Source organism: Pholcus phalangioides, unplaced genomic scaffold (assembly GCF_987345545.1).
Source record: "Pholcus phalangioides strain wild (caught in Gottingen) unplaced genomic scaffold, Ppha-v1.0 ptg000011l_1, whole genome shotgun sequence".
NCBI classification, from domain to species: Eukaryota; Metazoa; Arthropoda; class Arachnida; order Araneae; family Pholcidae; genus Pholcus; species Pholcus phalangioides.
The window spans coordinates 15,415,026-15,433,442 of record NW_028301604.1 but is presented as its reverse complement, the minus strand read 5'-3'; the positions used below and the strand labels follow the sequence as shown (position 1 = coordinate 15,433,442).

At 35.8% G+C, this 18,417-nt stretch overlaps 1 protein-coding gene across 1 annotated transcript in view; it reads left to right on the top strand.

The window, feature by feature from the left end:
• Positions 1–6,075: 6,075 nt before the first annotated feature.
• The window catches only part of Esyt2 (extended synaptotagmin-like protein 2), an 88,930-nt gene continuing 76,588 nt past the window's right edge, over positions 6,076–18,417 (top strand). Inside the window, exons 1-2 of the mRNA XM_089239113.1 lie at positions 6,076–6,672; positions 9,343–9,384. Coding sequence (XP_089095239.1) covers positions 6,283–6,672; positions 9,343–9,384 — 432 coding nt within the window. The 5' untranslated portion in view covers positions 6,076–6,282. The remainder of the gene's footprint in view (positions 6,673–9,342; positions 9,385–18,417) is intronic.

Sequence of the window (18,417 nt, the reverse complement as noted above, 5' to 3'; positions counted from 1 at the left end):
AGACAGCATAAATTGACAAATCACAGTAAATAAAACTCGAAGTCTGTAAAAAAACAATAAAAGAGAACTAAAATTTTGTGTTTCTGGCTTTATTTCAAACACTTGTATGAATGCTATTACAACATTATGCAACATTATTAAAAATTTCGTAGTAGTAAATTTCAGATACAAGCTTTATTACTTTGTCTCTCCAATATAGAAACTTCAAAAAAAAATTTTTTTTGTACATACCTAATGTAGCTCCACTCTGTGCATTATCTGGCAGTAAATTGCAAATTGTAAAAAATTGTAAAATTTTTTATTTATTTATTTAATTTTCCTCAATCCAACAAGATCTATAATTTTAAAATCACACCGTATATCACTTTCTTATAATTTTCAATTTTTTGATCTACGGAAACATAAATGCACCTTTTTAATAGTAAGTCTGTAACTCTCATTGTGCATATGTACAGTATAAAGCTATAGCACATCATTCAAAATTGATATGAAAATATCAAATCTTAATTTTCGGTATACAAATAAAAAGCCATTATTTAAATAAAAAGCATTAGAAAATGTAACTAAAATGTAAAGTCTAACCACATATGCTTCTGATGTTTCTTTATTTAATTGTTCCTAAACCTATTTTATATGGCTTGTTTAGCAAAATGATTTTACTTGACGAGAATGTTAAAATGGCTTTATTGACATTGAACTCAACTTGATCTCTCGATAATTTTCTAAGCCATATAATTGGTGTCGTAAGAAGATTTCAAAATTTCGCGATGATCTTCATTTCTTGGAGAAATGCCAATTTTCCTCTCCTTCGACAGTGAAGAATGACTGCACTTAAGCTTTGTTATTACATAATAAATCAAAATAATGGCTTTTTCAACAGTCCCCCAAATTTTTTTGTCAGGCCATGGTCATTTCAAGTACTAATGGTGAGTAAATTTAGACGCACGAGTTGAAACCAATTCCTAGCGCAAAGCAGGACCGTCTTAAGAGCATCATGGGCCCCCGGGGCAAGTGATTTTTCGGAGGCCCTACCGGGCAAATTCTCGAAAATTTGAACCGGTTCTCATTTTTGTGAGGCCCCTCTTCTCTTGAGGCTCCCGGGCCTTGCCCGGGTAGGTCCATGCGTTAAGACCAGGCCCGTCATTTGTGGGGTCGGAAGGTTGCACCCTCCCCGACTTTTGAAAATACACTAAAAATGGTGTATATATATACACGCCCTTCACGGGGCGTGTTGGGGTGCTGTGGACAGCGTCGGCGGGGCCTTGTCACGGGTGTCGGGACGGAGGGGGAATCGCACTCGCGGTGCTGTTCTGACTTTGTCGAGGGGTGATGTGCCCGGGGATTGGGGTTTGGATGTGGGGGTGTGGTTTTGGCTTGTGTGTTTGGGCTTGGGGGGTTGGCGGGATGTTGGTCCGAACCGGGTGTGCTTTCCCGGCCGACTTGCCGGTTTGAGTTTTCTCCGGCACGCCCACGATCTCACGATCAATGAGCTTATATCGCAAAAGCGATAGAGCCTGGGCCGTGCTCGGTTCTAAACTAAAATAAACTATACACATACATTGAGTACATGTTCTTTGCCAACCCCCCCCCCCCTGGAAAAAGTTGAAATGACGTTCCTGGTTAAGACGGCACTGGCGCAAAGACATTCATACCAGAGGCGTATGCAAAGAGAAGGGAGTAAGAAACCTCACTAATGATCAAAAACTGAAACTATTGATATCAAAACTAAAAATATATACATCTTCCTAAGCTATTTGAATCGATTTTTCTTAATTTAAGGAAGGTGTGGAAGGTTAATTACTCAAAATTTCTCTGTTAGAGATTCCCTGTACCTCCTCCAAGCCTCCAATCCACCAGTGTGTCCCCACTCAAAGGTATTTCCTGCTTACGCATAAGCCTTTTATTTGTTGTTTTTTCAAGTTCTGTAAAAGGGCTTTGATTAAACTTTTATAGTGTAATCCTAGCCTTACACTATGAAAATTTTATGAAAGTTTCTTTACAAAACTTGATAAATGCAACCAATAAGCTGATAGGTTGCATTTGCTCAAATGTAACCGATAAGATTATTGGTTGCATTTGTCAGGTTATATATAAGATCATTTTTTGTAAAACTTGAAAAATGCAACCAAATAAACGCATCGGTTACATTAGAGCAAACGTAACCAACAGGTTCATTGGTTTGTTTTTTTTTTCAAATGTTGTAAATGTTTTTTAAAAGAGCTTTTTTAAAATGTGAAAAATTCAACCAATAAGATTATCGGTTGCATTTGCACAAATGTAATCTATGAGCTTTATTGGTTGAATTTTCAAGTTTTATAAAAGGGATTTTATCAAACTTTTATGGTGTAATCCCGGCCTTAGACAAATTTGAACTAGATTTGCAAAGGAGGGGAATGCGTATGGTAGTTGCCACAGGACGACTGGCAACTTTCTGCTCCTCTCCTTCAATGCTTTCTTCGTCTTGACGCCTCTGGTAAGGACAATACAGGGTGCATAACTAACGGGGCGTATGGTATTTTACTAGCGAACCATTGATCCTAGAGGCATACTTCCGATTAGAAAAAGTATCCATATCCAAAAGTATCCGTATAACACTAAGATATGTCATTTACGTTGCAAGGGGTTGTATAATTATTGAAATAAAAATGCTAACTTTTTATACGAGCACCCTGTGCTCTAGAACCCAATTAAAAAGTTCTTTCCCTGTCTCTTCTGATGCCAACAAAAAAAATCCATTTTTTTAAGCGTAATATTCACTAAGATATTTGATTTAAAAAAACGGAGGAAAGTTGAGAAAAAACAGTGCTAACTGCGTAAAAACCGTTTCACCCTCATTTAACGCTGTGTTTTTCTGACTTTCCTCTGTTTTAGGAATTTGAATATCTCAGTGAATATTCAACTTAGAAACGTGGAATTTTTTGTTGTTGTTGTCACCAGGAGAGACAGGGCAACAACTTTCTAACTGGGTTTTTGAGCATACGGGGACTATAAAAAGTTAATTCCTCCATTTTCTTATGTGTACGACCCTAAAATAAATTTTCAGATTTTAAGTAATTGTACGTCATTTGAAAACTTTTTGTAATTGAAAGTATGTGTTTGTGAAGTCAACGGTTGCAGAGACATCCGCTATGCAAACAATTTGGGACAGCTTGTATACACATATCTAAAGTTACTTTATAAAATTTTGAAAACTTCTGGTGGATATAATTTTTTCTTAATCCCGTAAAGACGCTAAAAACTACCGAAAAAAGCGAAAATATTTTTTTTCCTGTCCTAAAAACCTAAAAACTTTCTTAGTGAAAACTATCTAAAACCTGTTAAGAAAGGACAGAGTTTTAGGTGGAATGAAAAACTTGGACTTTATTTATGAGCCTGATACACAGAACCTTCCAACTGAAAGATTACCATAAAAATAATTTCGTCATGAGACTATGTATTTTCGATGATGCACTAGAAACTGAAGCAGAATGATTTTGATGACACTGTTTTTCAGTGTCACAAAATATATATCTCCAATGCAGTTGTGAGGCGTCCAGTCATCTATACCCACGGTAAAATACAGTCGAATCCCATTATAACGAACTCCAAGAGACCGGAGAAATCACTTCGTTATAACGAAATTTCGTTATAAAGGAATTCCAAGTTTTTGCATTGTTCCTATGAAAACTTATCTGGGGGATTAGAAAAGTGTTCATTAAAACGAGATTTTCTTTAAACGAGAATATGAAGAATGGATAACTATAAATAGTTAAAATAGTTTCATTCTTCAATCCAAACAAGAAACGTATTTACGGGGGGGGGGGGGACCTAAAAAGGCTATAGCGCGGGGCGACAAATTTTAGCGATTGGTGGTCAAGAATATGAAGTTAGGAAGGAAAAAGATCAGCAAAATCTGAATAGCTTGCAGATGGCATAGCCATAAATCCGTCTCTGATCCTACCTCAAATAGTTTGAAAACTTCGTGTGATTTTTTTTAAATGTGAGTCTGATAATCTGTTAATTGAGGAAAAATATTTCTTTTACTATTACATTTAAACTTATTTCCCTTTTTTTTTATTTTTAAATCTCTTTGAAGGGGACGCAGGGGACACATCCCCCACTCACGTAAGCCCTCACTTCACGGAGAAGTAACGATGTCCATCGCAAAAAATCCTGCCTAATCACTGTTCCATTGATGCTGAAGAAGAGAATACGGTACATTCATAGAAGATAACGAAAATGTATAATTATACCCATTTCGTTGGTCTGAAAATTTTCCAAGGAATAGTATATATGTATATTCGATATTTTTGTACATTATAAACATAAATACAGGCATAAAGATATAAACAGGGATAAAGATATAAAATACAGAGTGTTCTATTACTGGACCGACAAACTCAAAGGGTTGTTAGCAGGCATCAAGAGGAACAAATATTGCAATAGAACATGGTGTCGCAAACCACGTTGAGAAGGTGAAAAACGCATGCAGGCTCTGAGTCCAGAGGAGATGAAAGGTGGATGTCAGTTGATTGCTGAATGCGTTCGTGGGTTCGCTCACCATATCTGACGTAAGCAGCGTCGTGAAACGCATGCGCTGGGGTAGGATCACGCGCTAAGGACGTTTTGCAATGACGTCAGCGGCCGCCACTTCCAACAACTCTTGTAATAATTAATCAAATAAATCTTTTTGTAGTTATTATTGTACTTTTTGTCGTTCCAGCGTGACGTCGAAACCTGCATGTGTTTTTCGCGATTTTCACCCTCTCAACGTGGTTTGCGACACCATGTTCCGTTACAATTTTTGTTACTCTTGATGTCTACTAACAACCCTCTGAGTTTGTCGGTCCATTAACAGAACACTCTGTGTATACAGGGCGGGCAAAAAGGCCGTAAAATCTTGGCGTAAAAACGCCAGAATTTTTTTAAGACAAGAAAAAATAATTAAAAAAACAGCCCATAGGTGGCGCTGGTACGAGCGACTTCGGTGGAAATATGTAAATGAAACGGTTATAAGAACTTGCGCTCCTAATCTACAATCAGTTCACTGTTGTAAACCGTGTATGTGGACCTGCTGCACTCTGCCGTTGCTGGATTTGTGACACCTGCAATGTGTTATTACCCTGTTGTGGTGGTCATATGGAACACATACTGCTGTAATAAATGATTTGGAGGCATTCGGTGTTCGTTATTTGTATCTTTTCTAGACTTGTGCACGTCAGCACCACCTATTGGCTGTTTTTTTTAGGGTTTTTCATATCTTAAAAAAATTCCCGCGACCTAGCGATGCTAACCCTATAAACCGTTTTTTATTTCGGTTATTTTTCCCGTTTTTATGAATTTTTAAAGTTTCTATGGACTTTTTGCTTACCCTGTATATAACTGTATAACGAAAAAAAGCACGGACAGTGATATTGACGGGTAAAGTTTTAAGATATCGCACCAAAATGTGTGGTTGCCGTGGATTTTTGATAATGGTAACCAATATTCTTTCTAATTTATAAATTTGAAACGACTAAACATCATTTCAAAAACGGTATTTTTTTTCAAAATCATAGAAAAAATTGAAATATTCTGCATAAATTATTATCATAAACCTCCGTTATATGGGAACTATATTTTGCGGCGAAGGAATACACTCTCTACCTTTCCCTTCATTGCAAAGTTAACCTGAAACAATTTAAAAACTCTGGTAATTTTTTTTTTAAACTTGTGAATTTAAAATAGCTCTCTGTGGTATTAAAAAAAGTTTTGTGACATAATTAGCAATTTCTCATAATTTGGCGACTATTTGGTGACAATTAGCGATGCCGTATATTTTACCGTATTTTTCTCGAGGATATGGTCAGCTTATACATCCATAATGCATTGCATTTTCAAGCAATTTTACGCGTTTATATTCCCAAAGAAAAACCACAAAGGAAGAGGGAATGTTATTCTCTATTCCGTTGAAAAATATAGAAAACAACTATTTATTTAAAATAAATAATTTAGTTTCTTTTATTTCAAGATGAATTTGTTGCGCCATCTAACATTAAGATCAGAAAAAAAAAAAAAAACGAAAATTAAAGGGCCAATGAAAAATAATAGATCTCCGCGTTATTATCCGTAGCCGTAGTTACACGAAAGCGTGTTTTGGTCGAGAACAGCTGATGCGCTGCTTGCTACTGCTGATTTCGAGCAAGCAATCAGTGGTGATATTCGACCGAATGTTCTGCTCTTTAAACAGGACAACATAATTCGCGAATGGATTGTATCTGAATACTACAATAACGTAGACATCAGACAGTTATTCGACGAAATATGGCAGCTGAGAGAAAGAACCCAGATACTATACCATTGATAAATGAAACGGAAAATGATCAATCCAATGAGAAGTGTGAACCGGCGCCATCCTTGACGATACTGAAACCAATGAGAGAAATCATCCAAGGAGCTAGAAATGCGTTGAAACGTAATATATTTGGAATAGCTGGTGGTTTCATAAGTATCGCGTATGGAGCCTATCAATTCGGAAGTGTTGGGTGGAGCCCGACACCTTTGATTTGTTTCGGTTTTGGATTCGTTGTTTCAGTGTGGATGGTCCGAGAAAATTATTTGTATGACCGTGAAATAGATCTGTTTGTAAAACGAGTCGCTTCTCTCGATGAAAAGGGCTGTATTTTAGCGCGGATGGACGATTTACCTTCGTGGGTGAGTGTGAGAGATATTTGAATCCTTTCTTTTTTTTGTTTTTCTACTCGCCATATGCGGTATCTCGATAGTAGATCACGGTAGAAATACGGTGGAATCTCGATTATTCTGGATAATGGTGGAGGGAGGACAAAATGGGTGACCGAAAAACGGTTAAAAACGCTGGGAGTGAAAAATTATTTTAAATAAAATTGAAAAAGTATGTGTTTTACCTTTTTAAAATGACAACCCAGTGTTTTTATCATTTTGTCCTTGCAAAGAAATCTAATAAAAAATTGGGGTAGGCTGGACTGCAATTTTGAATATGTTCTTTGTGCTTTGAATCGCATGGTAGGTACTGATATAATGAAATTGGTATCATCAGATTTGTCTTTGGAACAGCTAACAGACAATACCATTGCCTTTTATGCAAGTTGTGAACCTCCCGAGGTATAGCATAAAACAATTTTGTTATGAAATTGGGCTGCTGGTCTGTTGCCAAGACTAGAAGAGGTAATGAATCATGACCTCCATATGTTACTGCCGGGCCCCCAGACCAGGATTTTTCATAGGGCCCATACCCTCCTCGAAAAATTTTGTGCACCCCCTACCATTTGAACCGAGATTATGGTGAATTTTTGCAGTAAAAAACGAAACCCCTTTGGGACAGGAAAAATTTAATCTTCCCCCCCACCTCTATAAGAAAATCCTGCATCCGCTCCAGAGTTCATATATACAGTAAAACCTTGCTATATATACAACGACAATCGATACCTCTACAATGATATTTTTTTCAAATCTTGTTTGGAATTGCCTAGTTTAATGTTAAACTCTTGATACAATGATATCCTCTAGTACGATAAATCCCTCTATAACAATATTTTTAGGAGATTTTCGAGAAATTGCTACAAAAAAAAATATTTTTTTTATATTTTGCTCAAAATTGTTTTGAATTTAATTTTAACTAATTCGTCACTTGTTCTCATTTTTCTGAAGGCATATACTAACATCAATATTTTACACTAAAGGAATCACCAAAAGCTAAAGGAAGTTATTGGTATTGTTACTTTCTGTCCAAGACACAAAAGTGCAATGCGGTAAACTTCTTTATAGGGGCAATGCATCTAAGTGAATTTTATAAATAAACTAATCAATTACGACTTTTTGAGACGAATAAATACATAAAAGTGCGTTTTCTGATGATATTAACAATGCCGATGTGGAAAAGATGACAACAACAACATAAATTTAATCATACCCAAGGATATTGTTGCCTCTTGAATATAACTATATTCCCTGTACCATGATATTTTTCTTGGTCTGCAGAATATCGTTATATTCAGGTTTCACTGTATATTTAAACTAAATAATAATATAATTGTGTGTAATAAATATTATCAGATTATAGTATGATTATGTGATTTGTATATAATTTTACACAATGCAATAAAGCTCCCCCATGGGCCAGCTAAGGGAATAAATTGATTAGGCGATATGGTTTTCCCACGGAAATTTGTGATCAACCATAGGCGTATGTAGGATTTTCTCTGAGGAATGTGAGTGTTTCAAATTTTTTTTCTTCTGAAATAAGGATTTTTGTTTTTATCTGCAAAATAACACTATAATCTTGGCTCTGCCGAGCGAGGGTTAGGACCCCAATACCTTTTTTTGGGTATGGCAATGGTGATCATGGTCTATGATTGGCAGGGCCGCGACTGGGAAGGAGGGGGACAAGCATGTCTTGCCCATTATGATGACAAGAACTGTTAAGAGTATGGCGTTGAGCTGACAAGAACAAACTGGTTTTACAAAGCACGAAAAAAATTAAAAATAAAAATATAGAGCTGCGATTTGAGAAAAAAACTAAAATTTTCAGATATTCCAGAATATCGAATTTTTAAGACTGATTTCTATACCGAGAAACTATGTAGTCGAGGTTGATAAGATGTCTACTGTGCCAAAGGATGTTCAGAATTATCGTGAGTTTGGTTTCTGCTAAGTCCTTAGAAGTATCTTTTCCTCACACAAACAGCACCAAAACGACCATTACTACTGTTGGAAGTCCCCTCACTGAATAATTAGTGTGCCTTCTCCCGAAGTTACAGATCCGTCTTGCTGACTTCCCTTACCTACATTGACCTGTCGACTAGAGGCTCTTCACCTTGGGGACCTGCTGGGATATGGGTAATTAGCATGCCTATCTCAATGTGAGAGATATAAAAATAAAAACATGGAATCAGCTATAAACTATATGTTCCACTGGTATCAACTCTGACACAGAAATGGTCATGGTATAAAAATTAAATAATAATCCACACTGAAATTCCCAATCAGGAATTTTTCCTGAAGAATTTTCTTTCTTTAAACTATGGTTGCACCTCAAACTGAAATCTTGATAAGTTCACCATTGAATTTAAAGAACCTAAATTAACAAATAATTCAGAATTGCTTTGACCTACACAAGTCTTCTAAGTGTTATAAATTATCCATAGATAAGTTTTTGTTTGTTTTTTTATTAGTTCTATGATGTTAAAAACTATTTTTTGAATTGGAAAACAATTAGAACATGAAATATTGTTTCAAATGTAATGGTTGTCTTGCTTATACACACATAGTATATACTTGTCTCTGTACTCTTTACTACTGTATTTCTGTGCTTTTAGTTATGCGTTTGTGTATTCTATATTTTAGGTGTTCTTTCCTGAGACTGAGCGTGTTGAATGGGTCAATAAGGTAAATTTTATTTAATGATTTATGAAACTTTAAAAAAATAATAATGCTTAATCTAAATTCCTTTAACAGGGAACTGGATTGACTGATTTGGTGGCACCATCAAACCTACTGTCTGAGATTTTTTTCCCTAACAGATTAAAAAAAAATTTTTAAAAATTGAATTGCTCATTGGTTATGAAGATCCCAGAAGCAGAATGTTTTGCATTGTTCTGCTGTGAGCCTTTGGCTGAGTGGAAATGTTCGACTGTAAAAATTCCCATAATATGTTTTCTACACTGTTCTTAAAATTCTTCCAGTTTGTTATGCAGTAGCAGACAATATCCAATAAGCAATGTCTTTGCTCTGTGATGTACGTCATAGATTTTGGCATATTCTGCTTTGGGCATCGGAATGATCTTTGGCAGGCTTTTTCACTCTAAATCACTCAAATTGCAGTAATTTTAGAGAGCTTTTGATGGTAGCCTGGTGTGTATCTATTAGTGCTTGTGATTTAAGCAGCCACTTTTTTTTAAACCATCAAAACAATTCCACACAAGGCTTGGCAGGTTTTTTCATCACATATTGGCTGTCATCCCTATAACTGACTAGTACTAAAATTAGACTTAAATTATCAAAATATATTAAATAAAATGATCAAATAAATTATACAAGAAGATTCAATGCATGAAGAGTGGTTGAAAATTAAGGGTCAATCAGTAATAAAATGAAAACAATTGAAAAAATTACAAATTTATTAAGTTTCAAAAATTTACATATTTACTTTATTTTTCTGTATAATCTCTGTTGTTCCAAACACATTTGATATCGTGAAAGAAGGCTTTCTCAAACTTTCTTCATAAAATTCTGCCACCTGGGATTTTAGCAAGTTTTGCAGTGAGATTTTCAATCCAACCAGTCATTCCGGTGAAATGGCACCTCTGCATGGATTGTTTTTTTGTCTCAGCATTGATGTATAAAATCCGCATTTCATCACCAGTGACCATACGGAAAAGAAATTTGTCTCCCTTGTGATTAAAGCAGTTGAGAAAAGCACATGCAGATGCCATTCTGTGATCTTTGTGAGCATTTTCGGTACCAATCATGCACGTTTCATTTTGATAGCGTAGCGTTTTAGTTACAATTCTCAACACCATTATCCTAGAAACTTCTGGATATTCTAGAGAATGATTTCTTATCATATAGCGACAATTTTGGTTCACTTTTGCATTTCCACTCAATGAGATCATCAGTCCAGACACTAAGTCGATGCCACTCCTCTGCTCATCATGCAGCCATCATGCAGCATTTGAACAGCCTTTCTTGAACCATTGCTTATTTTCCTTTACTCATTGTGCTATGCCTATATATTTCACACAGTTGACTATGAATTTCAGCAGCATTATGTCCTCTTGCATTTAGATATCTAACCACTGATCAAATTTCACAACTGGTGGGATTAGTTACTGTCACACTGTCTTGCAAAGACAGATGTCAATCAACTAATGGTAATACAAAGGTTACATTCCCAACAGATCAGTTAAGGCTAATGTGTGTGTGTAAACAATCACACACAGTATTGCCAATCAATTTTTATTCATGATACAAATACAAATGTTACAACAGACAAAATGCCCAATGAGGTAGCTGAAAAAGATGCCCATAAAAAAATGATGTTGAAAATATATATCTAAACTATATCGAAAAATACAGCATCCCAATAAGAGCAATGGAAAACCAGTAATTATAATAAAATATAAATATACTGCCCATAAAAAACTATGGTTGTCTTATTCTAACTATGAATAGCTTTGCACTATGTTTATCGTACTTTTTCTATCTATCTTAATTTATCGCACTATGTTTATCATACTTTTTTTTTAAGTGTGTCAATTGTGTTAGAATTCACAATCTTTGTAGGTAAGCTATTTCATTTATTCACAACTTTATTAGAGAAAAACGACACCACAACCTAGAATTGTCCCTTACCAATCGATACTGGTGTTCCCTTGTCAAAGCAGTTGATTGGCAATGTATTAATAACTCATGGTCCATTTTATCCAACCCATAGAAAATTTTAAACATTTCAATCATATCCCCAACACCTGCGCTCATCCAATGTAGATATTTTCAAAATATCAGGTCTCTTCATAGCTTAAGCCCTGTGTGCCATCAAGAGTACGTGTAGCTCCTCTCTGCACTCCCTTGACCAAATCAATGTCCCTCTGTAAGTATGGTCTCCAAAACCTAACAGCATACTCCAATTCAGAACAAACCCGGGTTGGTTAAAAAAACATTTTTTTTGAAAAAAACAAAAAACACTGGGTTATTTTGGTTTACATAGGATTTACATTAAAACCAATAAATTTTTCAAAACATCATTCAAACTTAATAATTAATTAAAATAAAATATTTATTAATGTAATTGACACTGTTCCCAGATAAATTAATCTATAAATATTTCTTACATTTTAACAAAAACCAACTTTAACAACTCAATTATTTTATGGGTTAACTCAAGGAATTATTTTGTGTTTGAAAATTCTTAATGAAATAATAAACACTTATCTCAAAAATCCAAGATGTCTGACCTTTGCGGGAACAAGCAAATGCTACAAAATAAAATCTGCTGGTGAATACTACCTAACACTGAAAAGGTTGAACACTTATTCACAAATACAATAAGAACACTCAAAAATTAAATCCAAAAAGCAAACACGAAATTGATGTGAACATAGAAAAATCGAGAACCAAGCACAAGAACAAAAAAAGGGTTTTTTTTAAGGCTTTTCAAGTAAAAATCATATTTCTCACATTTTAACTCCTAAACTTTGTTGCCCCTCAAGATAGTTGCCTGCTTTGTCCCTTCTAGTTCCAACTCTAAACTTGATTGCCTGAATTTGACTTTAAACAATGATTAGGTTTTTCTCACTTTCCACTGATACTTCGTTGAGATAAGATGCACACTTTTCTTCTCCATTCTTTTGCACCGATCGAAAAAATGGCATCCTCCTGCGCCGAACTTGATAAGCGGATTTCCGCTATGGAGAATAAGCTGTCTGCCGTCGACCGAATTGAGGCTAAGCTGACTGCGTTGGATACCATCAGTGGAAAACTAGAATGCTTGAATTCACTGAGTGATCTATCAGAAAGTGTCAAATTCATGAGCGAGAAATTTGAGGAGCTGAAACGAACCATCAGCAAACTACAAGACGAGAATAGGAAACTATGGGAGGAGAACAAAATGATTTGGCGCCAAAACCAAATGTTGGAAGATAAGCTTGAACACATGGATGCCTATGCACGAAGAAATAACCTTGTCATCCGAAATGTTCCTGAAGGAAAGGGAGAGGATACGGACGAGATTGTGTTGAAACTTTGCTGAGAAGATGGAAGTGACAGTAGACAAAAGCAACATCGAAGCAAGTCACCATCTCGGAAGCAGAAAAACAAAAGGCAAAAGTCGACCAATTATAGTCTGTTTTGTCAACCGTTGGCACAAGGAGCAGATACTAACCGAGGCGAAAAAGAGGCAGTCTACAACAAAGGATCTTGGATTTCCAGGAGAAGAAACAAGGCTATATTTTGGTGAACACCTGACACCAAGGATGCAAGAGATCTACACCCTGGCCCTGGCAGCAAAGAAGACTCACAATTGGTGCTTCCTATGGACGAAGAATGGAGCTATCTACACCCGAAAGGACGAGGAGAGCAGAGTGTTCCAGCTATGCTCTAAATAAGATATAATGGAGGTCTACGAAGACAAGGTTTTTGAAAGATAAGTATTATTCCAAATTTTTTCTGATTTCATAGAATTTTTTTTTCAGTTAAATTTAAAACGTAATAAAAAAAATGAATAGTACAAACTCTTCACGGTTAATTAATTGTAGAAATTTTAGCACTGAGGAAATTTATCCATTATACAACAACAAACACTGCGAATTATCATTGTTTCATGCAAATATACGAAGCCTTAAAAAGAACTTCGACTCATTATCTAAAATTTTCACGTGCTGCAAAACACCTTTTAAAATTATCGCGTTAAGTGAAATCAGGGTCACTAATAAAGTAGAATGTAATTTCTTGGGTATTAAAGATTTTGAACTATTAATTTCACCTAGAAAAGATAGCTCACATGGTGGCTCTGGAATGTACGTGCATAATAAGTTGAATTACAAATGCAAATCAGAAATAGTTATCGATGAATGTGAATCAATATGGATTGAAGTAAATTATAATAATTCAAAGGACAGCTTAATAATTGGATCAATTTATCGACCTCCTAGCTCTAATGTGAACAGATTTTTAGAGTCACTTGATTCTGTCTTAAGCTTGCGGTCCACAAAGTCTACCGAAATATTAGTTTGTGGTGATATGAACATAAATTTATTAGCTTTAACAAAGTTTGTTCAGATTACAATAATATTTTATTGTCTTACGGACTAGAACATGTTATAACCAATGCCACTAGAAAATCATCAGCTTTGGATCATATGTTTATAAGAACAAAGAAACAAATATCTACAGTGGGCATTATAAACTCTGATATAACAGATCATCATCCGATCTTTATTTATCTTGATAATTTTAAAAATAATATTGATAGCCGTAAAGAAATCCACACTCGTTATGATCATAGCAAACTAAATTTATTATTATCTGATCCACCTTGGGTCTCCGATATATTTTCATGCAATGATCCTAACGCTGCTTATCAAATCTTTTCTAAACATTTTGAGGATATACTGAAAGAAGAAGAAATAAAAAAATTAGAATTAAAAAGTACAGCATCCCCAAACAACCCTGGGTCTCTAGCTCACTTCTCAAGTCTATTAAAAACAAAGACAGGCTTTATAGTAGATTAAAATCCAATCCTTTCAACATTCAATTAAGAGAAAAATATAAAACCTACAGAAATATACGACATCTACTTTACGAAATGCCAAAAGAAAGTACACTGCTGGCCACCGTAAATGCAACACCCTGAAGGAAGCATGCAAATAATATGAAATTCACAACATGCATTAGCAGAGGTGAGATATGCAAATGATTAGAATTTCAGCGCAGACGCACATCACGCGCGCCTGTGGCGCCACTTCAAAGCGCTATTTAAGGCTTGGAGATTTGGACGATTTGAAGTACGGCAATTGTGTTTTTCTTGTGGTTTTTTCAAAAAAACGATCAATTATGCCTCGTAGAAAACAGCAATCATCTTTTGATCAAGTATCCGAGTTCGACAGAGGAAGGATAGTGGCCTACCGAGATTGTGGATTATCTTTCAGGGAAATCGGTAGTCGTGTTGGACGAAACCAAACAACTGTAATGCGGATATGTGATCGTTGGATGCAGGAGGGTACGACAGACCGACGTGTTCGATCGCATCCACCTCAGTGCACCACTTCACGTGATGACAGGCGTATTGTGCGTATGACAGTGACGGATCGCTCAGCCACATCACGAACCATAGCACAGCACATTCAGTCTGTACCGCATCATCCAGTGTCTGTGCGTACCATTCGACGCCGTTTACAGCAGAGTGGTCTGTCCGCAAGACGTCCATTGCTTCGTCTACCCTTGACGCAGAACCACAGACGTCTCCGCCGCCAATGGTGCGATGAAAGAAGGATGTGGACGGCACAATGGAATGAAATTGTCTTTACTGACGAGTCACGCTTCTGTCTGCAACACCACGATGGTCTGATTCGAGTCTGGAGACACCGTGGAGAGAGGATGCGGATGCTGAACAGCTGCGTTATGCACCGCCACACTGGTCCTGCACCGGGTATTATGGTATGGGGCGGTATTGGATATCACTCTCGCACTCCTCTAGTACGCATTGCCGGTACTTTAAAAAGCCAGCGCTACATCTCTGAGGTATTGGAGCCAGTTGTCCTTCCTTACCTTCAAGGCTTGCCCACAGCCATATTTCAACAGGATAATGCGCGACCACACGTGGCACGCATTGTCCAAAGGTTCTTCGTAAATCGCCAGATTGAATTGCTTCCCTGGCCAGCTCGCTCTCCGGATCTTTCGCCGATAGAAAACATGTGGTCCATGGTTGCTCAACGATTGACCCAGATTACATCCCCAGCTGCCACACCAGATCAACTTTGGCAACGCGTGGAAGCTGCTTGGTCTGCTGTACCCCAAGAACACATCCAAAGTCTCTTTGAATCAATGCCGAGGCGTGTGGCAGCGGTGATCTCCAACAATGGCGGCTACTCTGGCTACTGATTTTGGCAGGAACCACACTTCACAGAAGTCTATAAATTTAATCATTTGATGCTTGGTCAACATGTTATCTACAAAATAAATATTGTTGCGATATCTCTTGTCTTTCTTGGTGTTGCAATTTGGGTGGCCAGCAGTGTATTTTGAAGATCAATTTTTAAAATCTAATGGAAATATTTCAGAAACATGGAAGTAATTAATCAAGCTTTAAATAAGAATACCAAACAATCTACTGTGATCCCGAGCCTAAAAATTTTAGGGTCTGTATCAGAATCAACTAATACTCTAGAGATTGCAGAAACACTGAATCATGCATTCTGTAATCATAACACTGATATGTCACCTGCTGTTAATAACGAAATTTTTGTAAATTATAATATAACATCTGTTGCGAATTCTTTGTTCCTGAACCCAGTTACTGCTGATGAACTAAACAGAATAATATCAAAACTTAGCTCTAAATCATCTGTTGATTTCGATAAGATAAGTATATGTATTGTGAGAGAAAATATAGAATTTTTAAAAAATTTTCTCTTATATCTAATAAATTTGATTTTTGAAAGCGGAATTTTTCCAGATCAGCTAAAAATTGCAAAAGTAATTCCATTATTTAAAAAGGGTGATCGAACTGATCCCCTAAACTATCGTCCCATTTCAATTTTGCCAACATTGAGTAAAATCATTGAAAAAGCAATGTACAATAGAATTTCTAATTTTCTAGAAAACAATTGCTCCATATATGAAAAACAATTTGGATTTCGTAAAAATATTTCAACTAAAACTGCTCTTATATGGTTCATTGACGCAGTGTGATGCGCTAGAGATGATGGTAATTTCGCGTACGGAATATTCTTAGACTTTAAGAAAGCATTTGATTTCGTAAACCACGAAATTTTACTAAAAAAAACTCGCTCTCTATGGAATTCGTGGTGTAGCATTAAAGTTGTTTAAGAGTTAGTTACCTCTCACACAGGAAATAATTTGTAAATATCAGAGCGTACAACTCTAGTGTCAACAACGTCACTTGTGGGGTGCGTCAGGGTTCTTGCCTCGGACCACTTTTATTTCTGATCTATGTCAATGAAACCTATAAAATACTCAGAAATTGCAAAGTATTTATATATGCAGATGACACGGCCCTTTTACATTCAGGAAATCAAATTCCTCAAATCATAGATGAAATCAACTACGATATGAACATATTAAGCACCTGGCTATCAGTGAATAAACTACAACTCAATACTTCTAAATCAGTTTGCATACTTTTCAGACCTTGGCAAAAGCCGTTGGACACTGTGCCATTGCCAATAAAATTCAAACAGGATGAGTTAAAGTTTGCCGATTTGATTAAATACCTCTGAGTTTTAATTGATGAGCATCTTTCATGGTCTAACCATATACTAGAAGTCAGCAAATCATTAAACTCCTATATATACATATTTTCGAAAGCAGGGCATTTCGTACCTTTTTATGTAATACGCATGTTATATTTTTCACTTTTTTTCTCTAAATTAACTTATTGCTTGGAAGTATGGTCATCTGCCACTCAAACATCTCTACAACCCCTGATAATTGCTCAAAAGAAAATATTGAGGGTAATGAGCTTTGCCTCATTTAATGAGCACATGGCTCCTCTTTTTAAACAATGGCGAATTCTTCCATTAGATAGCTTGGTAAAATATCGATTAGCTATAATAATGTATGAATCACTACATAAACTAACACATATTCCCTCTTTTCCTATCACTGCACACGGATATCCAACAAGATTCTCCTCTAGAAACTGTATCCCGACCCCTATAGCCCGACCCCTAATTTCAAGAAAAATACGGTTTTCTTCCGGGGTATTCACATTTGGAATTCTCTGCCATTGAGTGTTCGAAATAAATCCTTAGCATTGTTCAAAATGACTGTATTAACCATCTTCTGGATGAAAATCCCTTAGAATGAACAGTTCGCGTGTGCTCGTCTGTACATATGTACAAAAGCACTTGTTATCACTGATAAGATGTTTTCTTTTTTCCTTCACCCCCTTTCCTCTTCTCTCGCCAAAAACTATTTTCTTTTTAAATCCAATCTTTGTAATGTGTTTGTAATCTTTGTAAATGTTTCTCCCTTTATACATTCTGTTTTTTTTTTCTTTCTAACACCTGTCCTCCATAACCAAACTGTTGAAGGGACATCACCGGATTTTGTAATCCGCATGGGGTCTCCCATTCATGTCCTTATCAGCACCTCTACTTTATCCATACTTTTTTTATCTTCCCCCCCCCCCCCATCAACGACCCTTGTAAAGTGACTTGCTTGGTCTTTCTTAAAAAATTAATTCTTTTTGCTGGCTCCTTCTTCTGAACTAATTATGCAAACAATTATGAATTTTTCTCAGAAACTCAGATAAACTCCTTTGTTAGTGAAAGCAACTTTCCTTCTTTTTCATTAACTGTGGTTAGCAAAGTACTGCAATAGCAATGTCACATTAACAAATTAATGAATGGGAAGACAATAAATGAAATGTAGACAAATATTACGCAATGAAAAATTTATTTATCCTGATATCAAATTTTCTATATCAAATAATAATAATAAATAAATAAATAAATGAATAATTTCGACAGGTAAATTTAAGTGAAACAATAATTCGAGTTGGTTATATGGATAGTTAACATCAAGTGTAGATTCTATTTATTTTAATTGTTATTTTTGTCTATCTTTTTCTCTGTATTATTAAAAATTTGCCATTGAATTAAAGTGAAAAAAAAACCGTGTAGAATGAAATTCTCTTATATCAGCTTTGGGTTGCCATAATTAATTTTTTAATTTAATTAA